Consider the following 26,499-nt stretch of genomic DNA (forward strand, 5'->3'; position numbering starts at 1 on the left):
TAGAGTGACTAGAGAGCTTTTAAAAATGCTGATTACTAGGCCCCACCTCAGAGTGTCTTATAAGATAGGCCTTGGGTCTCGCTCAGCAATTTCTGTTTCTAACAAGCTCTCAGGAGTTGCTGATGCCACTGGTCTGTCCACCACACTTTGAGAACCACTGATACAAATGCTAGGTCGCTAACTTGGAATTAGAAAACTAGGCTTGGGCACGTTTTAACTTTGACAAAAATTTATAGATTGAGCAAGAGCGGATAGACAAGATTTGGCCAAAGCTTCGAGTGCTTGCAAGGTCATCTCCTACTGACAAACATACACTGGTTAAAGGTGAGTAGATTTTACAGTTACTCCGCAATTTCTTAATAGAGAAATGCGTTCTGCTTCCTAAAATAGTAATAGATACTGAATATTAGATTGAATCGTGGATATCATCTTCTCCAATAAAATCTAAATACATTTCCTTTTGATACCTTAGGTGAATTGTGTTTATCTTCAGTGATTAAAACAGGATATAATTCCTAATACAACGATTTCTGTAGTTGTTCCTTGCTCAACATCTCAGCAGTTTCCATTTCTCTGTGTTTAATTATTTATTTTTAACTTTTTCTTTTTTTTTTTTTGCGGTACGCGGGCCTCTCACTGTTGTGGCCTCTCCCGTTGCGGAGCACAGGCTCCAGATGCACAGGCTCAGCGGCCATGGCTCACGGCCTAGCCGCTCCGCGGCATGTGGGATCTTCCCGGACCGGGGCACAAACCCATGTCCCCTGCATCGGCAGGTGGACTCTCAACCACTGCGCCACCAGGGAAGCCCCTATTTTTAACTTTGAGTCTGTAAAACTGGCTGGCTAGCATATTCTGCAGAATCACTTTATTAATTAAACAGGTTGTTTTTACAGCATAAATACTTACTTTTATTTCAGGTATAATTGACAGCACTGTCTCAGAACAACGCCAGGTTGTAGCTGTAACTGGTGATGGTACAAATGATGGCCCAGCGTTAAAGAAAGCTGATGTTGGATTTGCAATGGTAGGAACTTAACATAATTCAAATATTCAGGTGTAATTTACTGGTTGGGTTTTCTGTTTGTTTGGTTTGTTTGTTTGTTACTAAGTTACTGTTGATTTTAAACACTGTCCCTCAAGAGTAGCTTGAGGGATAATATGTAAGCCTATATTGGTTTATAGGTCTAATTAGTTTATATAATACCTTTATTTGATGCTGGAAGATGACGTGACTTCTTTTGAACAGTTATAATATCATACATTTACCTTGTACTCTGTAAAATATATAAATGTCTGTCATCTCATCTAAACCTTACAGCAGTCCTCTTAAATAGGAGACAGGCTTAGAACAGTTATATGTATTTAAATTAAGAATATGATTAAGAATCTTCCACTCAACTGAAAATGTCTTAAGAGTAACTTTTTAGTAATCATTTCATGTATAATAGATGTAATCTTTTTTTTTGTAATCTTTTTTGACTGAAAAAAAGATCTACTGTACCCCACCCAAGTTCTCAATTTATATTTGATTATTAAAAGTGCTAGGAAATTTTAGCATTTCATTATTATTTTCTTTATACTGTAGCCATAATACTGATGAAGTGTTTACTATAAAATAGGTATCATAAAATACATATGCTACATAAATGTTTAATGATTGAAATTAGATTGTTATATCTTTGAATCCAGTCCTTCTAATTTTTCAGTGTTGGAATGAATCTTTGTACTTTCAGTGCCATAGAAAATTTAAGTATTTTATTTAATTTTAATTTGATTTATTTCATTTTTGGAAAATACAGGTTCATAATCACAATTCTCAAATCCAAAAATCTGGAAACTGAAATTTTTTTTCCTAAATTTGCAGCAGAATCATTTGATTGCAAAAAATATTCTGAATGATATGAGGATGTTATTTGTCCCACTTAATATGAACATTCATAGTCATTGTAGAGATATTAATGTGTTTTTATGGGATGCTAACCCTATCTGGGAGAATTTGTGATAGAAGGTATGTGCCTCATTATCTTTCTAAAGCATGAGAGACTTTGAATTCTGAAACACAGTGTGCCCCCAAGTGTTTCAGAAAGGAGAATATTTATGTGTACCAATGTTTATTTGCATAATTTGTCCCCCTGGTATTTTGCTGCTAAAATAGGGGTTTAGCAGAACCACCACCATGGTAGCTGCCTTTTAACAGGAGTGAGGGAGATGGAAGAAGGAAATGATATGGGTAAAGTACTCTCAACCAATAGCTGTGAACCCAAAGATTTCCACTCTGCCCTATCCCAAACTTATTATGGTAAGCAGTGCATTGGTGTGAACTTCTGAAGAGCTGGGAGAAGAAGCTGAAGGGATAAGGAATATTTAAGGGCTTTTCCTTTGGCTGTAAGCAAAACAGGATCATTCATTTTAGAAACATGGGATCACTCATTGCTGCTCTTGAGCATTTGGCAGGATTCTTACTTCTGCTTTCATCTGGACAGCTGACCAGGAAGGTATTTATATACAATGCATTTTAATATTTAAAAAACAAAAACAAAAACTTACTTCCTAAAACTTAGGTGTTTAAGGCAGATACTAAGGGCTTTAAATAAATGCAGGTAAATATAGTAATTCAAACAAAAACACAGTACAGCAGCTGCTCTGTTTGATTTTTTTTTTTTTTTTTTTTTTTTTGCGGTACGCGGGCCTCTCACTGCTGTGGCCTCTCCTGTTGCAGAGCACAGGCTCTGGACGCGCAGGCCCAGCGGCCATGGCTCACGGGCCCAGCCGCTCCGTGGCATATGGGATCCTCCCAGACCGGGGCACGAACCCGTATCCCCTGCATCGGCAGGCGGACTCTCAACCACTGCGCCACCAGGGAGGCCCTCTGTTTGATTTTTAAGCCTTGAAAGTTTTAGGTACATTTTACCACTTTTTTTTTTTTTAAAGGTAACGTCAAAAAAAAAAATCTAAATTTATTTTAAATGCACAGAGAAAAAATAAGTGCATAGTGGCTTGGACTTGAAAGCACTCTTGCTCAAGCTTGAATTTACTTTGTATATTTGTTCAGTTCTTCAATTTCATATTTTAAAACTGAAAGACGAAATTATGTGTCTTGGACTTTTATTAGATACCCACAAGAAATTGCTTGTGTGTGTGTGTGTGTGTGTGTGTGTGTGAGAGAGAGAGATGAAGTGTCTCTTTTTTTTAATTTATTATTTATTTTATTTTATTTATTTTTGTCTGTGTTGGGTCTTCATTGCTGTCCGCGGGCTTTCTCTAGTTGCAGCAAGTGGGGGGTTACTCTTTGATGTGGTGTGCGTGCTTCTCACTGCGGTGGATTCTCTTGTTGTGGAGCACAGCCTCTAGGCCCGTGGGCTTCAGTAGTTGTGGCTCACGAGCTCAGTAGTTGAGGCTCGTGGGCTCTAGAGCATAGGCTCAGTAGTTGTGGCGCACAGGCTTAGTTGCTCCGCAGCATGTGGGATCTTCCCGGACCAGGGCTCGAACCCGTGTCCCCTGCATTGGCAGGCAGATTCTTAACCACTGCGCCACTAGGGAAGCCCAAAAAATTGCTATTGATTAGTTCTTTTTAAACCTGTCTCTTATTTTTCAGGCAGAAATAGCATTTTAAAACACTGTATTCTCTGTCTCTCTCTTTATATATATAGGTGTGTGTATGTATGTATACACACATATACACTTACATTTAGTAAATTCAACATTAAGATAAAATTTACAACAATAAATTAAAAGGACTCTAATGTGAGTACATTGCAAAGAGGCCTGGCATTTTCCCCTGTTTAGCCACTCCTTTCAGAATTCCTTTAGATAGCAAGCTTCCATGCTGTGTTTAAAATATGATTACATTATTTTTAAAATTATATTGCATTATTCTTACCAAAATTCAGTTAACCACACATGTACAGATATTTCTGTCATCATAGACTGAATGCCATGATGTATTTCTGAAACCAAATATGCATCTGTGGTAGTAAAATCTTCGCTAAGGTAATTAAAATATCTTCATTTAATTTAAAGTGTTTTTTAGACTTTGGGTTAATAATAATTTGTTTCTCCTCCAAACATTAAGAAGCTGTTTTCAATATTCTGGTCCAGAAACATTACAGGTGAGTAGTTGCTGCCTCCTAAAGGTTCAGCACAGAAGGAAGTAAATCACTGAAGCACGGTGGCAGCCAGTGAAGAACTAAACACTGCACAGGGAGTGCCTCAAGGAAGAAGTCCTTGACCCTGCCTGTAGAGACTGGGGAAAGTTTTCTGAAAGAGTTGCCATTTGAATGGAGAGAGGGAGAAAACTACTGCTAAGAGACCCTCCGAGAATTACAAGTAGTTTAACTTCACTAGAAGAGGGTGTGGTGTTGGTGGGTACTGGAATGTGACGATCCGAAGGGCCTTGAATATGAAGATGAGGAATTGGTTCTTGTATCCTGTAGATCAGCACTTCCCAAGCAGACTTCTGATGCAGTAAAACAAATTTGGAGACGCACAATGCATGCTAGCATACAGCTCTAAGAAGCTTATAAAAAGCTGTTTTAACGTTTTTTGATGGCGAGTTTCCCAAACTTGTTTCACTGTGAAACTAGTTTTTATTTGGACACAATTAACATCTTAAAGTAGCTTTTTAAATTTTGAAAGATTTTGAACAAGGGAGTGTGAGATTTGCATTTGCAAAAGATGGAGGATGATTAGAGGCAAGGAAACCTGTTGGGTTTAGATGTGTTAAATATGTTGCACATTAAAAAAATATACAGGGAATTCCCTGGTATTCCCTGGCGGTCCAGTGGTTAGGACTCCGCGCTTTCACTGCCGAGGGCTCGGGTTCAGTCCCTGGTCAGGGAACTAAGATGCCACAAGCGGCAGCGCAGTGCAGCCGGAAAAAGGAAAAAAAAAAAAAAGTAAAGTATACAGATTAGGAGTTAGAGACTAAAATTTTAAATTAAGATTGCTCCTTCATGGAGTATTTTGAGAAAAGCTTGGTTTGGACTTTGTGTTTATCAAAACAATATTGCATAGCATTTAATAAGTCAAACAGTTCTATAAGACTTAATAACTGTGTCCCCTACCACATATCATTTCTTCCAGCTAATTTTTGACTAAAGGAAACCAGTTATTTTCCCTGTTTGTTTTCCTTAGTTGTTTGCCTCCATGTATCTAAATGGCATGATTACAAGGGTTTTAATTTTTTTTTGTATTTTTTAATTAATCTTTATTGGAGTATAGTTGCTTTACAATGTTGTGTTAGTTTCTACTGTACAGCAAAGTGAATCAGCTATATGTATACATATATCCACTCTTTTTTGGATTTCCTTCCCATTTAGGTCACCACAGAGCACTGAGTAGAGTTCCCTATGCTATACAGTAGGTTCTCACTAGTTATCTATTTTATACATAGTATCAATAGTGTATATATGTCAATCCCAATCTCCCAATTCATAGTTTTTTAAATTTTTTTAATATAAAGCCTTTGTTAATGACCATTAAGGAAGATAAGGATTTAGCACTTTCACAGGCACACACACACAGACACCTGTATGCATTCACGCACACTTCCTATCCTGTTATTCTTCCATCAGAGTTAGAGATCAGTCAATATACCGTCCTTATTGTGATTAGAAATGCTGTTCCAAGCTGAGCCATGTGGTCTGTTAAAATTACTTTTACTTCCTTGCACAACTTTTTGTATTCCCTATACATTTTTTTCAATTCACTTTTTAATCTTTATAAATTATTTATCTATCTATTTATTGTCTTAGTTTTTTATGTACTTAATACTAATTCATCGCCAAATTCTCCTTTCATTACATCAGAGACATCAGGCACTTTTACCAGTTTTGCCTTCTTAGAGCTACCTCTCCCAGATCTTCTGATGTGCTTCAATCTGGACTGTTTGCTAAGCCTGCTACACAGCTGTCTCTTCTTTCTCCATACCTAAGAATTTCCTTTTCCTCTCTCTTATGTTGGATTTTGAATTTCCTGAATTTGATGCCAATGTCTTTTGTGGTTTACGCTCTCATGTAGTAAAGCCATCTCCCCCAATAGATCCCTGAGAAAAAGGGTTCATGAGAGTTAAACTTTTTCATAACTTTTATGACTGAAATCTCTATTCTCTCCTCAAAGAATCCTCCTTGATACTTAGTCGGACTTGGTATAAAACTCTAGGTGGACAATGATTTTCACTCAGAATTTTGAATTTGTACCTCCATCGTTACTACATACCATGTTGAACTTTGAACCTCCTTCTCCCCCACCCCCACCACACACACTTCTGGGAGGAATATGTCTTTCCTTTGTTCTCAGTCCTCTGAAATGTCGTGATGGTTTGTCTTAGGGCAACTTTTTACTATGAAAACTGATTTTCTTCAATTTTGTGAAATGTTCTTATACTCGTCTTATGTCTTCTCCAGTGTCTCTTCTTTGTGGAATAGTCCCCTCTGATTTTTGAACCTCTTGGACTTACCTTATTATCTTGTCTCTTTTTTCCTGTCTACCATACCTTTGTCATCTTGCAGGAATATTTCCTCAACTTCTGTTGTTTTTTCATTTCTGTGATCATATATTTAATTTCCTAGGGTTGTTTTTGGATCTCTGAGTTCTTGTTCTTGTTTCATTGCTGACCTTTTGCCTTTCTAAGGATTCGATTTTTTTAATAAAAATCAGCTTTTATCTCTGTGTAGTGTTTGTGTCTCCATATGCCTTTTGGTTTAGTCTCTGTCTTTCAGGTTAGTGCTTTCTTCAGAGGTCAAAGTGATGCTTGGTTGTCTCTGCATATTTTACCAGTAGAAAGCTGAAAAGCTGGAAAGCCTTAGGCCTCTAAGTGGGATTTATCGACCAGAAGCTTCCCAGTAAAGTGATCTGGCTTGGCCATTTCACTTCCTTAGGGTACCTTGAATTTTCAGTATTTTTAGGTCTCTTCTCCTATGATGGTCAGATTTTCAGGAAAGAATTTTCCGATGTGCTGCCTAGAGGGCAATCCTGAATACTGGTATTCTGGGAATCAAGTAGAAAAAAGAAGGGTAGTGGTCTCTACATTCATTAAACAGAGTTACTCTTAACCCCTTTTTTTCAATATAGCACCTCCTATACTCAGCAGCACTTGGTATCATTCAGTCTAAACGTTCTCTGTTATACCCTCTCTAGTTAATTAGCAGGCAGTCTTCTGCCAGGTTAGAGGGAGTGGCAAACTTCCTGGTTGTATGGATGTGGGAAGGGACTCTGAGGCTCTAGCTGCCTTTTCTTTTAATTTTGTTATTAAAATACTACACACATAGAGAAAAGTGTCTATGTCATAAGTAAACACTGAATAGATTATCACAAGTAGACAGACCTGTTCTATGCAAGGCAAGAAATAGAATATGACCTATGCCCCCAGATGCCTCAACCACAGTCCCTTCTAATTACTGCCATCTCTCTCTGCAGAGATAACCAGTATTCTGAAGATTCCTTTTGTCTGTTTTTGAACTTCGTACATAAGAATCATATATCATGTATTATTCTGAGTCCATCTTCCTTTATTCATCATTTTTCATGTGAGATTCATCTGTGTTATTGTACATAGCTGTAGTTCACTCATTTTTATCAATCCACAACTTATTAATCCATCCCATTCCACTGTTGAGGGACATTGTTATTCTTAGTTCGGGCCCTCTAAGTACTGCTTCAGTGTCTTCGGTAGACTTTTAAGAATCCTCCTGTTCTTATTCGCGCCTTCACCCCTACCTCCATTGCTGCCTGGTGCTGCCGAGTCTTGAGCCTTACATAGGAGAGTCCTGTAGTGCAGAACGGCTGCTATTCTGCTCTCCTACTGTTGATGTAGGATTCAGCTTTCTGGGGTCTGCTGAGTTTCTTCCTACTTGGTTATCTGCTTTCCAGCCTCTTAAGATGTTTTTGCAGTGTCTCTTTTCCCACTTTTTGACTTCGTGAGTTCTTATTTTTTAATTAAAAAAAAATCTTTTAGTGTGACTTTTGCAAGGAACTTGGGTAGTGCCTGTGTCCATTCCTCTTTTTGTTTTTTTCAACTCAATTTGAACATTATTGTCAATGCCTCGTTCATTATGTTTGATTTCTGCTGAGATAGAATGTCTTTCTGAGAGATAGTACAATATCTTAGACTAACTATATTACCCCCTTTTACGGTAAATTTAAGTCAATAATTATTAAGTATAATGGTAAATTTTTGTTTATAAAATATATATTATCCTTTCAAATATTTAAAGGTTATATTTTAAACATTCAGTCTAATTCACAGAAATTTTCTTTAATAGGGTATCGCTGGAACTGACGTAGCTAAAGAAGCATCTGATATTATTCTCACAGACGACAACTTTACAAGCATTGTTAAAGCAGTTATGTGGGGACGAAATGTCTATGATAGCATCTCAAAATTCCTTCAGTTCCAGCTTACTGTTAATGTAGTAGCAGTGATTGTTGCTTTCACGGGCGCCTGTATTACTCAAGTAGGTTGACAATTTATTCATTAAAACTTGTTTATTTTAGAGCAAAGATGTGTATAACCTGCCTTTTTAAAGTACTTAAATATTTAAATAAGTTGAAGCTTAGTACTTTATGTTAATTAATATAAAAATGTAATCCTGTTCTGTTAAGTTTTTAAATAGAAACGGCTTCCTGAGAATTGCGGAGCCCCTGAATAGCTGTAAATGTCTATTAAGAAACCTGTCTTTTCTAGGATTCACCGCTTAAGGCTGTGCAGATGCTGTGGGTAAATCTCATAATGGATACGCTCGCTTCCCTGGCTCTGGCAACTGAACCCCCCACTGAGTCTCTCCTGCTTCGGAAACCTTATGGTAGAAATAAGCCTCTCATCTCACGCACAATGATGAAGAATATTTTGGGTCATGCATTCTATCAGCTTGTAGTAGTCTTTACACTCTTGTTTGCTGGTAAGAATTTAATGCCTGATAAAGTTTCATTTGTTTTGTTCCAAGCTAATATCCCAGATGGTTTTAATGCTACAGATTTTTCAAGAACATAAGTTATTTTCTTTCTGACTCCCCATTTATCTTTAATTTCTTCTGTTTATCGGTGGATCCTTAGTACATTTTGAGAGGCAGTGTGATAGATTGGGGCAGTAGGGGGAGTAAAAAGAGTCCTAATTTCTTGTCCTTGGCTTTACCACTAACTTAAATATGTGATCCTGAACATGTCACCATAGTTTTGGGGGCTTCCGTTTCCTCCTGTATAAAATAAAAGAGGGTTGTACTAGAGAATCCCAGGTCCCTTCCAGCTCTTTCTGTGCTGCCGTTTGAGAGCCAAGAAAGGTCTGACTAGGTTTTATTGCATACTTCCTTGAAATGTTAAATTATTTTGTATGATAATTACAAAATGGTAATTTTTCATTCTTTCAGGAGAAAAGTTTTTTGATATTGATAGTGGAAGAAATGCTCCTTTGCATGCTCCTCCATCGGAACATTATACTATTGTTTTTAATACCTTTGTACTGATGCAACTTTTCAACGAAATAAATGCTCGGAAAATTCATGGTGAAAGAAATGTGTTTGAAGGAATCTTTAATAATGCCATCTTCTGCACAATTGTTTTAGGCACATTTGTGGTACAGGTGGGTAATTGTAAAAGATAGTTTCAAATATGATTATTCTGTGGAGATCTTAGGTGAACAGGTGGCTTGTTCCAGAAATTACTTGACTGCAATGTGTGGGCCTTCTGTGTATTGCCTTGAGGACATCAAAAGAACTCGAGTGAAAATTTGCCCCATCCTGAAATTCTACATGTGAATGAGTACATTAAACTAATACTACTTTAATTGCACTACTGGTTCTGTGGCTGTGATACTTCACACTCACTGTGATTCTGATTATTCTACATTGTTATTATGAAAACTGTTGTAATTTTTATATTATTTAAGGCCAGTCTTATAGTCAACCACTTTTTAGTCCAGCTAGAGTGATCTCTTAATTGCTTCTAGCAATTAATAGTAGTTGTATTTGTACAGTTGAGTTCATTATTAAAAAATAAAAGGTTTTGAGATGAATATTTTAAAATCCATGTGATTCTGAATGGCCTCATCCAGACTTGGTATGTGCCAGTTTTCCATTTTGTAATATTGTCAAAACAAGGTAGAAGAGGAGTGAGAGAATGGGTGTGAGAAGTGGGGTCGAGATGAAATAGAAAGGACCGAATTTTCCCATTTTTATAAAGGTCATTCTAAGGACAAAACTAAGCATCACTTTACATATGGTAAATTTTATATAATTATATTACTATACCTATGTTTTTATATCATCTTGGATTCTATGGTACTCCTCTGTGTAAATGGTTGTTAATAGCAGAATCTGGAATCAAAGCAGGTAAGTGAATGGTGCATGATCGCACCAGGAAGTCAGTAAACACAGTAAGATTTAAACTTAAAAGGTGAGCTTTGCAACAATAGAATCAAACAGGATGATGCTAGTTTCAAAATGAAGATCTAAGAATTTTGAAGTTTATTCAGTCTATACCTTGTGTACTGTGGATACCAAAACCAAAACCCTAGACTTAATTATTTCTGTGCAGACTGTTTCTGTTTTAGCTTTCAACTTCTATAAACTTTAGGGGAAGTGTTACTTACTTGTTGTGTAGTTTCTGGAAGTATTTTATTAAAAAATCATTGTTCATGACACGCTAAAATTTTAGTTTTTACTTACTATTAAAGTTAGGTTTATTTTATCTGTTTTTAATATATGGGGATTGCAAAAATGTAACTGCCTATCTCTCTATCAAGCAAGTCTGATAAAACTTAGTTCCTCGATTAGGTTGATATACCCAAAACAGTTGATGTAGGGTGTCATTCTTCAGTGCCTTCACGCTACTCTAAGTGTGGTCTGTGGACCAGCTACTGGTCTGTTCATTACAAGTCCACAATGAGTTAAGGAGCATGGGCCAGAGTATAAGTCAACAACTTCACTAAATAAATTTATTCTTGATTATTCCTCTAGATAATAATTGTGCAGTTTGGTGGAAAACCTTTCAGTTGTTCAGAACTTTCAATAGAACAGTGGCTATGGTCAATATTCCTAGGAATGGGAACGTTACTCTGGGGCCAGGTAAAAAAATCTCATCATTTTTTGTTCAAAACTACAGTGATTTTTAAAAAAAATTTCTAGTGTGTATATTCTTTAATCAGTTCTATAACTTGATTCTAAGTAGTTTTCATTCTGTTTTTTAGAACAAGTTTTACAACTGTTATTAAGCTGATGCATTTATAACTGGTTAAAATGCTAATATCTGTATCTTTAGCTCTATGACCTACTTTTGCATTTTCAGATATAATATTTTAATAAAAATATTATATACTTTAGACTTTTTATCATTTTGTTAGGTAATTTAATAAAAATGTAGCATTGGAAAAATCTTGAGTTTCAGTTGATGTGAAGAATGTTTCTATAAAAATACTGGTATCTGGAAAAATAGGCCACAAAATGACATTTTAGATTATTTGGATCAAATGGCTTCAACGGTGTATGTATAAAATACAATGCCTGAAAAATTAGATATCCTTAATCTTCACTATGGATAGCTGACTTGCAGATATGTCATTATTTTTTAAAAGATAAGTGGTAATGGTGTGTGTGCTGTTGTGTCATTTTAAATCCATTACCATCACTATAAAACTGATAGAGAATTTGTACCAACATTTTCATAAATGAAAACTAGCCTATGTTATGGTGTGTAGCTGGTGTGAGCTAATTTACTGTCATTTTGCAAGTCAGTCAGACTGAATATTCAGATTGTACTTAACCTTAACTCAGTCTTTATGCGCCTTTTATCTCACCTTTTTCTTAATTGTGTTTCTAGGTTCTGAGGTTTCTCTTCTTACTCATTATAAAGACCTCTTTCATTGAGATCTTCTTTTAAGCAGGATCCATACTGGTCCCACAGTTTTTTTTTTTAATTACCGTTCTAGTTACTTTATAATGTTCCCTCGCAGGCAAAACCGAACCCTACAGCCTCCCCCAAAATCTGGCTAATTTCAGGAAGAGGAAATTCAGTACAGTGTACACGCCTAACAGGCATCAATTACTGTCCTTGGTTGACGTCGTCTGTTGATTTTAAGTGTGTGATGGTAGAAAGCACTGATTTTGTTGGTCAGGAAACCTAGGGTCTTAGTCACTCCATGAACAAGTCACTTCCAGTGTCTTCTGAACCTGTTTCATCTCTAACATGAGGTGGTTGGACTAGAAGTTCTCTGAGCAGTTGTGATTCTGACTGCATGCCTGTTTCTCCCAGCTTCTTTAAGGAATGGCTGTGAACACCTATAAGTTAATACATATTGGTATTTTGGTATTTTTTATTGTCTTCTCGGGCATCTGTTCTTGTTTGGGGTCATTCTCAATCAGTATTAATCCAATTTTAAATAGTTGTACTTTATAAAAATAAATACATTCAATAAACAAAAGCTATTTTCAGCTCAGCCTTGAAGATTTTCTGAATTTTGGTATGTTTTTTCTCATTGAATTCTTAAAGCACTAATGAAATGTAAACTTCTTTTGCATCATATAAGATCACCTATTTTCATTTTATTTGAAATAAATATCATTAATATGAGTTTAAGGAAATATGTATATATCAAAGCATGGTTGTATAATTTACTGTCTTGAATGTCCTAAATAAAATATGAAAATGTAATCAGGTTATTTCCATTCAGGAAAACCTTTTAGCCTTCAAACTTAAATCTTTTGTGTAGCTAAGAGAAGGATATTTTTTGTTCTGAGAAAGAAAGCCTCTGATGGACAGGATCTCATTGCTTCATTGGTAAAGATAGTTGGCTATCCTTGCAACTTTCCATACCTTTTTTGTATTAAAGTTGATCGGTTTAATTGTAGTTTGATATGATTTGTTTCTGAGTTCTTTCCCCTGTGTTGTAGCTTATTTCAACAATTCCAACTAGCCGTTTAAAATTCCTAAAAGAAGCTGGTCATGGAACACAAAAGGAAGAAATACCTGAGGAGGAGTTAGCAGAGGATGTGGAAGAGATTGATCACGCTGAGCGGGAGTTACGGCGTGGCCAGATCTTGTGGTTTAGAGGTCTGAACAGAATCCAAACGCAGGTATGGGTCTGGTGGAGAGGTAGGAGAGACGATGGGAGCGGGAGCCGAGGGCTTTCGGGCCTGGGGAGGAGGTTTGAATGTGCTCCTTTGCTTCCTTTCCAGCCTCCCCAACCCACAAAACTTATTCTTTTGAAAAATAGTACTGGTGCCTGGAATGGAATGGGTGAAAGTTTTAACTGACCATGAAAGAATGTGTCTATATGCCCCCAAGCTCCTTTTTTCCTAGCTTTTTTCCCCCCCTTCATCTCCAAATGCTACTCTTGCCTATTTATCTGCTCTGTAAAAAGTGCCTTTTTCTTTACTTTTTATATGTTGATAGATGGAATGGTCCTTTCTCTTGTTCTCTCTCTCTCTTGCTGAGCAAGCTGTCACAATCTCTGATTCCTTGCAGATGGATGTAGTGAATGCTTTCCAGAGTGGAAGTTCCATTCAGGGGGCTCTAAGGCGGCAACCCTCCATCGCCAGCCAGCATCATGATGTAACAAATATTTCTACCCCTACACATGTAGTGTTTTCCTCTTCTACTGCTTCTACTACTGTGGGGTGTGAGTGTGTGTTCCTAAGTGCATGAAATTAACATTTCCTACTTCACACACCTAACGTTTCTCATTTTCTCCTTAATGTTTAAATTCATTGTTCAGGCTTTTCATAAAGCTTTCTTTTCGTAAAGTGGATTGAGACCTCAAAGTGTTGTCGTTGTGGTTGTTTTATTTCTTAGAGGGTTAGATAACAGGTGGAACAATTGCAACCAAAGATCAGACATGAAATCTGTGAGCTTGTCTCTATGCTAACTCTGATAGTTAATATGGGGAATAAAATTGTAGCTTAGAATTTGTGAAACGACTATAAATTTTTGAGTATATGCCTTTAAACATGTTCCATAATGCATGATTCCCAAAAGCATGTGATTTGAAACTGATCTAACAGAACCAAGAAATTGCATTTTTAAAGCTAAAGATGAACTTAAGCATTCTGACTTGTATCTTGTTCAGTTTGTAAAGTAAGTTAGTACCCTGAGGAAAAGTTCTGAGCATATAGCCAGGTGTTTGCCTTCTTAGCTTGGACTTTGTGGCCTTGCTGTGAATTTTTAATTTATTTTGTTTTGTTTTGAGAGTGCATCCCTGTATAAGCTTCAAAGTTCTTTGGTATTTATGTGGGTTTTTTTCATTTATATAATCAATTTAATTTAGAATTGCTTCCTAGATAAGAAAATGTTCTATTAAGTTTTCCAAAGAAGTAGGGAAAGTGCGTTTCTTTTAATATTTTTTCAGTTTTTTTTTTAAGTTTATTCATTTCTCACACCACTGCCCACCTCCCACCTCTTACAGCAACCAATTTGTTTTTTGTATCTATGAGCTTGGTTTGGGTTTCATTTTTTTTTAGATTCCACATATAAGAGAGATCATACGGTATTTGTCTTTCTCTGTCTGACTTATTTCACTCAGGATAATGCCTACAGGGTTCATCTGTGTTTTCACAAATATCAAGATTTCCTTTTTTATGGTTAAATAATGTTCCTGTGTGTGTGTGTGTGTGTGTGTGTGTGTGTGTGTGTACACCATATGTATCCATTCATCAGTGGACACTTAGGTTGTTTCTGTTTCATTCTATCAGATGTGAGGTAATATCTCATTGTGGGTTTTGATTTGCATTTCCCTGATGATTAGTGATATTGAGCATCTTTTCATGTACCTATTGGCCATTTGTAGATAGTTTTTGGAAAAATGTCTGTTTGGATCTTTTGACCATATTTTAATTGGATTGTTTGGTTTTCTTGCTATCAAGTTGTACAGGTTTTTTGTATATTTTGGATATTGGCCCTATATCAGATATATGATTTGCTAATATTTTCTCCCATTCTGTAGGTTGCCTTTTCATTTTGTTCATAGTTTTCTCTAATGTGTAGAAGCTTTTTAGTTTGATGTAATCCCACTTGTTTAATTTTGCTTTTCTTGCTTTTGGTGTCAGATTCAAAAAATCATTCATCACCCTATGTCAAGGAGCTTACTTACCATCTGTGTTTTTTTCTAGGAGTTTTATGGTTTCAGGTCTAATGTTAAAGTCTTTATAATCAATTCTGAGTTCATTTTTGTGTGGTGTGAGATAATAGTGGTACAGTTTCATTCTTTTGCATGTGGCTATCCAATTTTCCTAACACCATCTATTGAAGAGACTGTCTTTCCCCATTGTATATTCTTGACTCCTTTATTGTCAATTAATTGACCATATATGTATGGGTTTATTTCTAGGGTCTCTGTTCTGTTCCATTGATCTATATGTCCATTTTTATGTAAACTCATACCAGTACCATACAGTTTTAATTACTATATCTTTGTAATATAGTTGAAATCAGGGAGCCTCCAGCTTTGTTCTTATTTCTCAAGATTGCCTTGACTATTTGGGGTCTTTTGTGGTTCCACACAAATTTTAGGATTGTTTGTTCTATTTCTGTGAAAAATGCCACTGGAATTTTGATAGGGATTTCATTGAATCTGTATTGCTTTGGGTAATATGGGCATTTTAACAATATGAATTCTTCCAGGCTGTGAACATGGAGTATCTTTTCATTTATTTGTGTCATCTTTAGTTTCTTTCATTAATGTCTTGTAGTTTTCAATATACAGGTCTTTCACCTCCTTGGTTAAATTTATTCTTAGATATTTTATTATTTTTTTGATACAGTTGTAAATGAGATTGTTTTCTCTTTTTTAAATTTATTTATTTTTGGCTGCATTGGGTCTTCGTTGCTGCGCACGGGCTTTTCTCTAGTTGCAGTGAGCGGGGGCTACTCTTCCTTGCGGTGCACGGGCTTCTTGTTGCGGAGCTTGACCTCTAGGCGTGCAGGCTTCAGTTGTTGTGGCACGTGGGCTCAGTAGTTGTGGCTCGCAGGCTCTAGAGCGCAGGTTCGGTAGTTGTGGCACACGGGCTTAGTTGTTCCACAGCATGTGGGATCTTCCCAGCCCAGGGCTTGAGCCTGTGTCCCCTGCACTGGCAGGTGGGTTCTTAACCACTGTGCCACCAGGGAAGTCCGGGATCGTTTTCTTAATTTCCCTGTCAAATAGGCTATTAGTGTAAAGAAATAGAACAGATTTTTGCATATTGATTTTGTATCTTGCAACTTTACTGAATTCGTTTATTAGTTCTGACAGTTTTTTGATGGAGTGTTTAGGGTTTTCTATATATAGTATCATCTGCAGACAGTGACAGGTTTATGTCTTCCTTTCCAATTTGGATGCCTTTTGTTTCTTTTTCTTGCCTGATTGCTCTAGTTAAGACTTCCAGTACTATGTTGAATAAAGGTGACAAGAGTGAACATCCTTGTCTTGTTCCTGACCTTAGAGGAAAAGCTTTCATGTTTTCGCTGTTAAGTGTGATGTGAGCTCTGGGTGTGTCCCTTCATTATGTTGAGGTATGTTCCCTCTATACCTGTTTTGTTAAGAGCTTTTATCATAAATGGATGTTGAATTTTGTCAAGTGCTTTTCTGCATCTGTTGAAAGATGATCATGTGATTTATACTGATTAATTATCACAGGTCATAATTTTCATTAATTGACTAGAATGACAGATTTTCTTTCAGGTTTTTAGTAAATGACTTTTAGTAAAAGGTTTTTAGTAAACTCTCCAGAAGTCTTATAACCTATATCGTTCTTACTCTGAATTAGTGTCTTGAGTCCATGGTAGATTCTTAGTATATTAGAGGCATTAAAGATACAAACCCCCGGGCTTCCCTGGTGGCGCAGTGGTTGAGAGTCTGCCTGCTGATGCAGGAGACACGGGTTCGTGCCCTGGTCTGGGAAGATCCCACATGCCGCGGAGTGGCTGGGCCCGTGAGCCATGGCCGCTGAGCCTGCGCGTCCGGAGCCTGTGCTCCGCAACGGGAGAGGCCACAACAGTGAGAGGCCCACATACCGCAAAAAAAAAAAAAAAAAGATACAAACCCCCCCCATTCCTCATGCCTACCCTTGAAGTCAGCTAAGATACCTGATTTGGCCAGAAACCTATCTTTTCCATTTGGTCTTTAGCCAATTAAGGACTAGAGGAACCTTGGGAAGCTGGGGAGGGGATGAATTGAGGGGAGAAAACAATGCTGTTTACGCAGAGCCTATCTGTTCACTCTTAAGTAATTTTCATTTGTTATTTTTGACAGTGTTGTAAAACAGGCAGAACAGGAACTATGCCCATTTTATAGGTGTGAAAACTGACTTGGAGTTTAAATGACTTGTCCATGGCTAATAAGCAGAGGCAACATGATGTAGAGCAAAGAGCAGACAAGTGCTGTAAAGACAAACTGACCCTGTAACATTTAGACAGGATGTTAAATTTACATACGTGGACAGATCGGAATCTTCCTTTTAGAAATTACTGTGGTACTACCTACCTGAATGAAATGGTGTATGCAAATTGCCTGGCCTTACTCCTGGGATGGCTGATGTCAGTTGCATGCCTCCCTCCTATGGATTTCACGTTATTCCTGGCTTTCGAGGACATATTACCACTCATCCCTTCATCTCCTACTATTAGTGTTCATTTAGTTGTATTTCATAAACAGTGGAAGGCCTACTATATGCCAAGGCTGCTAGAACCTCCAGATCTTGTCATCTAGTAAGGGAAGCAAACAAGGAGTTGGGGATTTCTACATGGTGATGAAACAGAGAATGTTATAACAGGGTCCTTAACCCACCCTGAGAAGTCAGGAAAAATTACCAAAAGGAAATGATTCCTGAGCTGACCTGACAGAATTTGTCGGTTGAGGAAAGCAGACCTCAACTGACATAGTTTGATACTAAAAGAGTGATGGAATGTAAGGAGTTGATGAGGCTAGAATGGAAAGTAAGCATCTGTTTATATCCCACAAGAAGGAGCCAAACTGAGACTTAATCCCTCCCCTCAAAACTTTAAATTTGAAAAATTTCAAACTGACAGACAAGTTGAAAGATTAATACATGAATAATCTTCACCTGGATTTACCACTTCCTAATATTTTATGATGTCTGCTTTATCTATATAGTATTAATATATGCTTTTTTTGAGCCATTTGAAAGTAAGTAGCAGATACCGTAAATGCCATCTCTAAATACTTCACTATGTGCTCTCCTATATAATCATACTATATAATCATATCCAAGAAATCTATCTTTGATACCATTTTATCTAATATACAGTCCATATTCAGATTTCTCCAGTTGCCCCCAAAATGTCCTTTATAGCTTTTTTGATCCAGGATCGAAGGAAAGACATTCAATAATGTGTGTTATGACTCTTCAGTCTCCTTTAACCTGGATCCATTTTCTCTACCTTTAAGTTTCGTAACATTGACTTTTTAAAAAAATCTAGGCAAATTGTCTTATAAAGTGTCCTGCATTCTGGATTTGGTTGTTTCCTCTTGATTAGCTTTGTTAAACATTTTTTGACAAGTTTATCTCCTAGGTGGTATATATTCCATTTATTTTTACTTCAGAAAATTTTAAGTAATTGACTTCTTTCACTTGGAGTGGTATCACATGACCTTAGGTGTATCATATTTATTGTATTTCTCTGTATAATTGTATTCCAGGCTTTATATTAAATATCAAATCAAGCACAAACTCTGTTTGAAGACATAGCCACCCACACCTGGTTCAGGTGATGTGCTCTGTGCTCTTTTCTGATGCACAACTATATATGAAACCTGTGAGTTGCTGGGCACATGTATTGAGGGTAATGGTGTTAATACATTTAATGAAAGGTGTAAATTCCTCACTGGTTTCCTGCCCTAATATAGAATAATTTTAGAAATTTCTGTGTTTGTCAAACTTCTTTGACTTTTTTTTTAACCTTCTTTTTTTTTAGTGAAGTATAGTTAATTTACAATGTTGTGTTAACTTCAAGTGTACAGCAAAGTGATTCAGTTATGCATATATGTATTCTTTTTCAGATTCTTTTCCATTATAGGTTAGTGTAACATATTGAATAGAGTTCCCTGTGCTATACAGTAGGTCCTCATGGTTTTCTATTTTATATGTAGCTGTGTGTATGTTAATCCCAAACTCCTAATTTGTCCCTCCCCCCTCCCCCACTATCCTCAAAGACTCATCTAGAGTCTTCGCTGTGCTAAATGAAGAAATTATAATCCATTTCAACTTTGTCATATACTAGGCTTGTAACATCTCTGGAGAGGGCATCTTTTTTTCCTCACTTATTAGTCAGATCTTCTAAAAATCTGAAGAGGAAACTTTCTATAGTTTTTCTTTATAAAGTGTATCCTTCTAATATCAGTCTTCACGGTTAGTAAATTCTTTTGCTAAATCAATAGTTACGCCTTCCTGGAAAGGAGAAATTGAGAGAAAATTTGGACTTCCAGATAAATGATTGGCAAACCATAGCCTATGGGCCATATCTGGCCTGTTGCCTGTTTTTAATTGGAACATAGCCATGCTCATTCATTTAATTACTGTCTGGTAGTTTTACACTACAAAGGCAGAGTTGAGTAGCTGCATCAGGGACCGTATGGCTCACTAAACCTAAAATATTTGCTGCCTGGCCCTTTACAGAAAATGTTTTCCAACCCCTATTCCAGGTAATTAAAACATTACATATTACACAGGTGAGTCTCACTTTGAGAAAATTTGATATGCAAGTACACAGCTTTGAAAAGCAACCTCGAATTTTATTCCCTGTTGCACAGTATCTTTTACTTTACCATTGAGATTCTTTATGGTGCACATAATAAAGGTAATGATAAATACAAATTTCAGAAATGGGCAGTCTGTTGTAGAAGGTAAGATATATCAGCTACTGATTAAGTAGCCTCATAGTTTAGAGCCGTCTCCTTACATACAGTGTTTTGGGCAGTGATATTTTCTACTATCAAAAGTTAGGATTATATTTAAGAAAATGGGTGGTTTAGCAGGGTACATGATCTTAACTTGATTTGTTACTTAAAGTTTAATGTAATGCTTACATATTCAGTTTCCTAAAATTACTTTATTGATCATAATAATCATTTCAATTTTTTGTTTGCCGTATGTGCCTCATCATGCCTCTGATTTTTTTCCTCAATAATTTACTGTTTAGAAAATTCTTGACATAGGGATTGTTGAATTTTTCTTAATTCTAATAATTTTAGGAGCTATAGTTTTGTGCATAGTAGGTCTTAATAGCTATTAAAAGAATTGAGTTAAAAGACTAGATAAACAGTTAGGGTTGAATTGTCAAAGATGGGTAATCATTTTCTGCTTAAACTGATTTCTTAGTGGTATTAAAATAGTTTTCTGTCTACCTACAGTATAATGCACACAGTTGGCACTTTTTAATTACTCAGAATTACTACAGTACTGTGAGAATTTTACCTATAGAAGGTAACAGAGATGAGGGCAAATATAAACTAGGTCAGTGTCACGCCTTAGATCGAGAGTGCTTTCTTATTTATGAGTAGAAAGTAAAACAAATCTGGCTCAGTGGCCCCTAGTTAATCTAGATGTTATTGTGTGTGCCTAATGTGAGAACTGTTTATTGAAAATTGTATTGCTTTGCAGCATTTCTAAGCTGTCCTTGTAATGTGCTGACCTAAATCTTAGGAAGTATCTTAATCTATTGAAGTTAGTTATAAAGCTGATGTCCATATGTTCTCTTCTTTTATTGACTTGAAAGAACCTGGAGTTGGCAGTACAGAAAGCTTGGTTCTAAGACATTCTGGCACTAATTTGTAGTGACCCAGCAAGGCAGCCACCTGTCCTCAGTTGCTCAGTTTCATTATTTGTAAAGTGGTTGAAATAAACTATCTCGAATATCCTTTCAAGCTTCGATGTTCTAGGATAACTTAATACATTTTGTCAGATAGGAAAAAAAATCTTAGCAAAATTGGAAAGCTTCCGTAAAAAGGAACCTAATTTCACTTGCCACAGGTGTGAGTGTAATCGTTTATACAAATATACTAACTGCACTCACCTGCTTTTAACTCTTTATGCTGCCCCTCCTAGAGCCTTGCCGACTCCCATATCTCTAACTTAAACCCATACCTTTCTTCTGAGCTCTGGATATTTTCACTTGGATGTTCTGCAGCTCCCCAAATTTAACATGTTTCAAAAATTGATTTTTATTTTCCCCTTGATTCTTCATTACTCCCCTCTACCCAGACTGGTCAAAATAAAACATCTCAACTGCTTCTCTAGCTCCATTAGCAATACCAGCAACCAAGTCAAATAAGCGACAACTTTAGAGTCATCTTGAGCAGCTCTCATCACTCACCAGACTTGCTGGCTGGTCCTCCAGTTTGTATTCTCTATGCCTACTGGCCACTGACAGCAGTGAACATAGGAGTGCAGGAATCGCTCCAAGATCTTGATTTCAGTTCCTTTGGATAAATTCTTAGAAGTGGGGATCTGGAATAGTCAGACTCATACAAGCAGAGTAGAATGATGGATACCAGGGCCTAGAGGGAGGGGGAATTGGGAGATGTTGGTCAAAGGGTACAACGTTTCAGTTATACAAGATGAATAAGTCTGGAGATCTAACGTATAGCATGGTGGCTACAGGTAACAATACTATACTGTATTGTATACTTGAAATTTGCTAGGAGGGTACAATCCCAAGTGTTCTCGACACACACAAATGATAACTGTGTGAGGTAGTGGATATGTTAATTAACTTGATTGTAATGATTATTTCATAGTGTAGATGTATATCAAATACTCTTGTATACCTTAAATATATACAGTAAAAAGTGGGCATAAACTGCTACATTTTCAAAAAAATAAATTCAAATATCCCTGTGAAGAAATTAATTTTTTCAATGCCATTGTCTTATGAGGTGAATTTAGTGACTTATGAGATGACTTTAGTGATCTTTTTTTTGGAATATCAGTATCAGTTACTTCTGTTAACTATGAGTAAATGATGTCTTCATTGCTAAACAGGATTCATTAGAAAGCAAAGGCAAACATTATTTGAATTGATGTATACTAGATGCTCAACTATTTGGATTTTGTCTTTTTTTTTTTTTAACTCTTTATGACACTGGGTTAATGAGACCTAATGTCAGTATGTGCAGGAATGTATTTGAGTCAATTATTCATTAACCTGTCTTCATCCATACAGCAGACTTCTGAGAAGGAAGGTGAATTGTTGAGCTATATGTTTAAGGGTGAAAATGCTAGAAGACTTTGTGTCTTCTCCTGGGGAAATTTTTCACAGAAGGATCCCAGAGGGCTTTTTGTTTTGTTTTAAATCTGTTCTTTCCAATGAAGTTTAGTATGTAAATTTATTTGTTTTATTATTATAGAGAAAAACACTAACACTTGACTGACAAATGGCATATACTCAAATATTTATAGCTGTTTAATGGCATTTTATAGATATTTATTTGGGTTTTGTCTTTTTATTTTTTAATTAAGGGCGTAGTGGGGTAGATGTGAGTTCATTGTGACATTCAGCTTATATTTGCTTGGCTTTTTCATAGTCGGTGACACCCTAATTCCTAGCATGATTAATAGTAACCCTCTGTGCTTGACTTTGTTTAACTTATTTTGTTTTCAAAAGATAATTTTTTTCATTTAAAAAAATTAGCTAAAGCTGTGTATGGTTAATTTTATGTTTGTTTTCTGTTTGATTTTGTTTTTTTTAGGGAAAAAATCCTATAAAATGGCTATTAAATTCTTAGCCAGTGACAATGAGATTTTCTTAGTATTACTTTGAATTCTACACCTCTTAATTCTTAAGAGTATGTGGTTTTGTTGGTCTGTAGTGTCCTACTAAAATATTCATTTTTTTTTACAGTGTATTGCAAGTTCCACTGCATTACATGCAAATATGATTCACTCATACCTAGCTGTTTGTGGATTCAAACTCATAAATGAACCATTTTTAAATTAAGCTAATGGCGTACTGATATCTTTCTGTGTTTTCTGATGTTTACAGATTCGAGTGGTGAATGCATTTCGTAGTTCTTTATATGAAGGGTTAGAAAAACCGGAATCAAGAAGTTCAATTCACAACTTTATGACACATCCTGAGTTTAGGATAGAAGATTCAGAGCCTCATATCCCCCTTATTGATGACACTGATGCTGAAGATGATGCTCCTACAAAACGTAACTCCAGTCCTCCACCCTCTCCCAACAAAAATAACAATGCTGTTGACAGCGGGATTTACCTTACAATAGAAATGAACAAGTCTGCTACCTCTTCATCCCCAGGAAGCCCACTACATAGTTTGGAAACATCACTCTGATTGTAAGCTGAATGTTAACACACTAGCTGCATTGTAAAGAAACAAATTGAAACTGGGTCTTTTCACATATTGTGACGGACAAGATAGTATTCTTGTCTTTGGACTTCAACAGAAGACACACTTGTACGAATGTAGATTTATTTTTTTAAAAAAAAAAAAAGCAAAGCTTTCTGCCAGACTGAGGGTGCTTTTTGGGGGGTGGGAGAAATGAACTGACAGAAACGGTAACTCAGCTTAAGTTGACCTGTGGATCATCAGTAGAACCTAAGAATGGTCCTGAACAGTGTATTAGCAAAGCTTTAGTTTATCTCAATCCTTGATGGGAGAGAGGGAGGAGTAAAGCTGGGCAAGCAAGCAAAGAGCCCTGGATCATTGAATTGATGCTTTAATTTCTGCTGTTGGCTGTTAATAATTTGGATTATTTATGTTTATAAATGATACAGATCTGTTTACAAGGTTTGTAGATACTTTTTTTGTTCCTGTTCATAGATGGGAAGCTTCCTTAAAACTGATGCAGAGAAAAATTAGTCCTTCAAATACTGCTGTATTTTCAGGAAAAAAAAAGGGGGGGGGGGTGTTTCTATTGAAACTGTACTAAATTTTTGCCTACAATTTACCTTGTTAAATATTGTAGATAAATTGCTAATACTAATAGCCAAATAGATAACACTAATGCTTTGTTTAAAAAAACAACAAAAAACAAACAAAACAAAACAAAAAAACATGAGCAGTGGTGTTCTAATGAAGTTATGGCATCTGTCCTAATTAGTTTCTTAAATACATTTACTACTTAATGGTTTTGAAACAACTGTTTAATTTTTAAAATTTTTGGAAACTTGCTAATAACCTTTGTTCAGAATTTAGTAGATTGTTTAATGCAGGACATCAACTACATAATGAAAGATGCTTGAAATGCTTTTGTTATTTCAGGCAAATCAAATTAAATCAAACTATCAAACTACAAGAGAACTTTAGTCCTTTTTGTTTTTGTCTAAACATGTTAGTTCAGTGATGTCTTGGTGAACTGTGAGTGAACTGTATTGATTTTTCTAATAAATCCTTAGAAACCTTCATACAGCATGAGGGCTGTTGGCATTTTGAAAAAGGTTAATAAGTAGAAGCATACATGTTTTCCTTTTGTTTTTGAAACTTGTTTGTAAACATAAATAAATATGCCCTTTTATTAAATAAATACACAGCGATGTTTTTTTAAAAAGAAATTTCAGCTTCTTTACTCAATTCTACATATATGGTGCATCGGTCTGTTCTCTTTAACCACAATTGGAATAAATTTCAAGATGGTAACAGCCCCATGAAGTACCCCCTTTAATTCCTTGGTGGCAGTCTAACAGAACCAAATTAAGGAAATCATTGCAGTTTGACATGTTCTTCATAGAGTTTAGTTTGCCTAAAATAGTCTCACAGTTTAAAAAAAATAATGACCACCATTGTCTTTGATACATTTGTTTTCATTCTTAAGTGGCCAAATAACAAATTAGGTAAAATGAGATTATGTGAAAAGGTGGGAAAGATCCTAAAAATATACATATTTAGATGTAATAATTAACCATATGCTGGAATGCCCATCTCTAAGCCAGCTGGAGTCTTTAAGTCTTTTTTTCTTTTGTCTACCTTCTCCCCCTTTTTGCCTCTGTCTTTACCTTTTAGGAACTGGCATTGTGTTAGGGCCCAGATTGCATCAGATGTACAATCCTCAGGCTGACATAAAGTTTACGAGGACTACTACAACATCTGAGAGTGCTGACCCAGCAAAGAAACATTTAGTTGATGGTGCTTGATACTTTTGGTGGATGGGGGAGAATCTTTTTCTCTCCATCAGTCCTTTGCAGTTAGCCTCTGCAAGACTTAGAAAAACATTGGCTCTGTCAGCATTTTTAACTGTACATTATTCATCAGGTATTTATAGCAAATCATACTGTAAAAAGAGGTAGCATGATATGCTGGAAAGCATACGAGGCTAGGAGTCAGGACCTGGTTTCTAGTCTTGATTTTGCCATTAACGTGCTGCATGACCTTGGGGAAATCATTTACCCTAAATGAGGGTGGTGGACTAGACTATCTTGAAGAACGCTTTCAGCTCTAAAAATTTACCCTATCAACTGGAGAAGCCTACAAGGCATAGGGAATAGAGAAAAGGGAAATGTTTTCAGTTTTCTTTTTTATTTTGGTTATGCTTAAATATGAATGTAATTACCAAAAGATTTAGAAATGCATGTGCTTTGGAGGATTTGTATTGAGCTTTTACAGTATTCATTTTTCAACTCAAGGCAATGGCTTTTTACACCAACTCTAATCCATAAACGGGTCTTATGACATCCATGAAGTAGTAGCAAGACATGCTTAGTGTGTATTTCTCTCTTTGAGACACTGTAATTTCTACCAGAAATTTCCAGAGCATTATGTAAGTGGAAAAAAATGCAAACAAGCTGTTAAAGATCTTGAATCCCATTATATAGTATGTATAGCTGAAATCAGCATCTGTAATTCAATCACGTTTTCTCTTTTATCCTCTAACCAAAAAATTGTTTAATTTTGCATCCCAAATGTTTTTAATCTTTGTATATTTTTTAAAAATCTTTTTCTCCTCATCATTGCCTTTTTTGTGGTTGTAAATAGACTTACTTGCACTTTGAAGATGAGTTACTCCTTGTCATCTTATAAATATGTGATATGGTAATTTTCATAACAGATGTCAGTTTTGAACCAAGAAATGGTGATTTGTTTATAAGCAAAAAAAAAAAAAAAAACTGGCTTCATTTCTGTGAAATTGCTCTTTGAAAATTTCTTTTTACACGTGTAAGCCAACTGAGATACCGTGATGGTGTTGATTTCTTTCAATGATGCTTACCATCTATTTTAGCCACTGAGCCTTTTATTATTTGTCTATTTGTAAAGTTTATTTGTCTTAACTCATTTAATAAATATACTGTTTATCTGTTTCTGAATGGGGACTGAACTTTTTGAATATTTAAATTGATTTGAACATCATATTTGGGAATTATTTTTTTCTACTTGAAATTTTAAAAACCTAATTGATGAAAATTCTGTAATGTACTTGAAATGCTATGGCTGTGTTCTAATATGCATGATCTTGCCCCTAGAGTGAAAGTGGGTATATTGTCCCTACTCGCCTACCCACTGTCTTCAATCTTTGTAGCACAAGAGATAATTTTTGCAGTCCAGGGGAGAGTAATGTTTGGATTTTAAAAA

At 36.0% G+C, this 26,499-nt stretch overlaps 1 protein-coding gene across 1 annotated transcript in view; it reads left to right on the forward strand.

The window, feature by feature from the left end:
* ATP2B1 (ATPase plasma membrane Ca2+ transporting 1) overlaps positions 1–26,228 on the forward strand; it is a 132,733-nt gene extending 106,505 nt beyond the window's left edge. The window contains exons 14-21 of the mRNA XM_081250063.1: positions 237–324; positions 918–1,024; positions 8,262–8,453; positions 8,684–8,897; positions 9,363–9,574; positions 10,950–11,057; positions 12,879–13,061; positions 22,957–26,228. Of these exons, the coding sequence (XP_081106189.1) occupies positions 237–324; positions 918–1,024; positions 8,262–8,453; positions 8,684–8,897; positions 9,363–9,574; positions 10,950–11,057; positions 12,879–13,061; positions 22,957–23,268 (1,416 nt within the window). The 3' untranslated portion in view covers positions 23,269–26,228. The remainder of the gene's footprint in view (positions 1–236; positions 325–917; positions 1,025–8,261; positions 8,454–8,683; positions 8,898–9,362; positions 9,575–10,949; positions 11,058–12,878; positions 13,062–22,956) is intronic.
* Positions 26,229–26,499: the final 271 nt, after the last annotated feature.

Source organism: Mesoplodon bidens (assembly GCF_964165515.1).
Source record: "Mesoplodon bidens genome assembly, chromosome: 11".
In the NCBI taxonomy this organism is placed as follows: Eukaryota; Metazoa; Chordata; class Mammalia; order Artiodactyla; family Ziphiidae; genus Mesoplodon; species Mesoplodon bidens.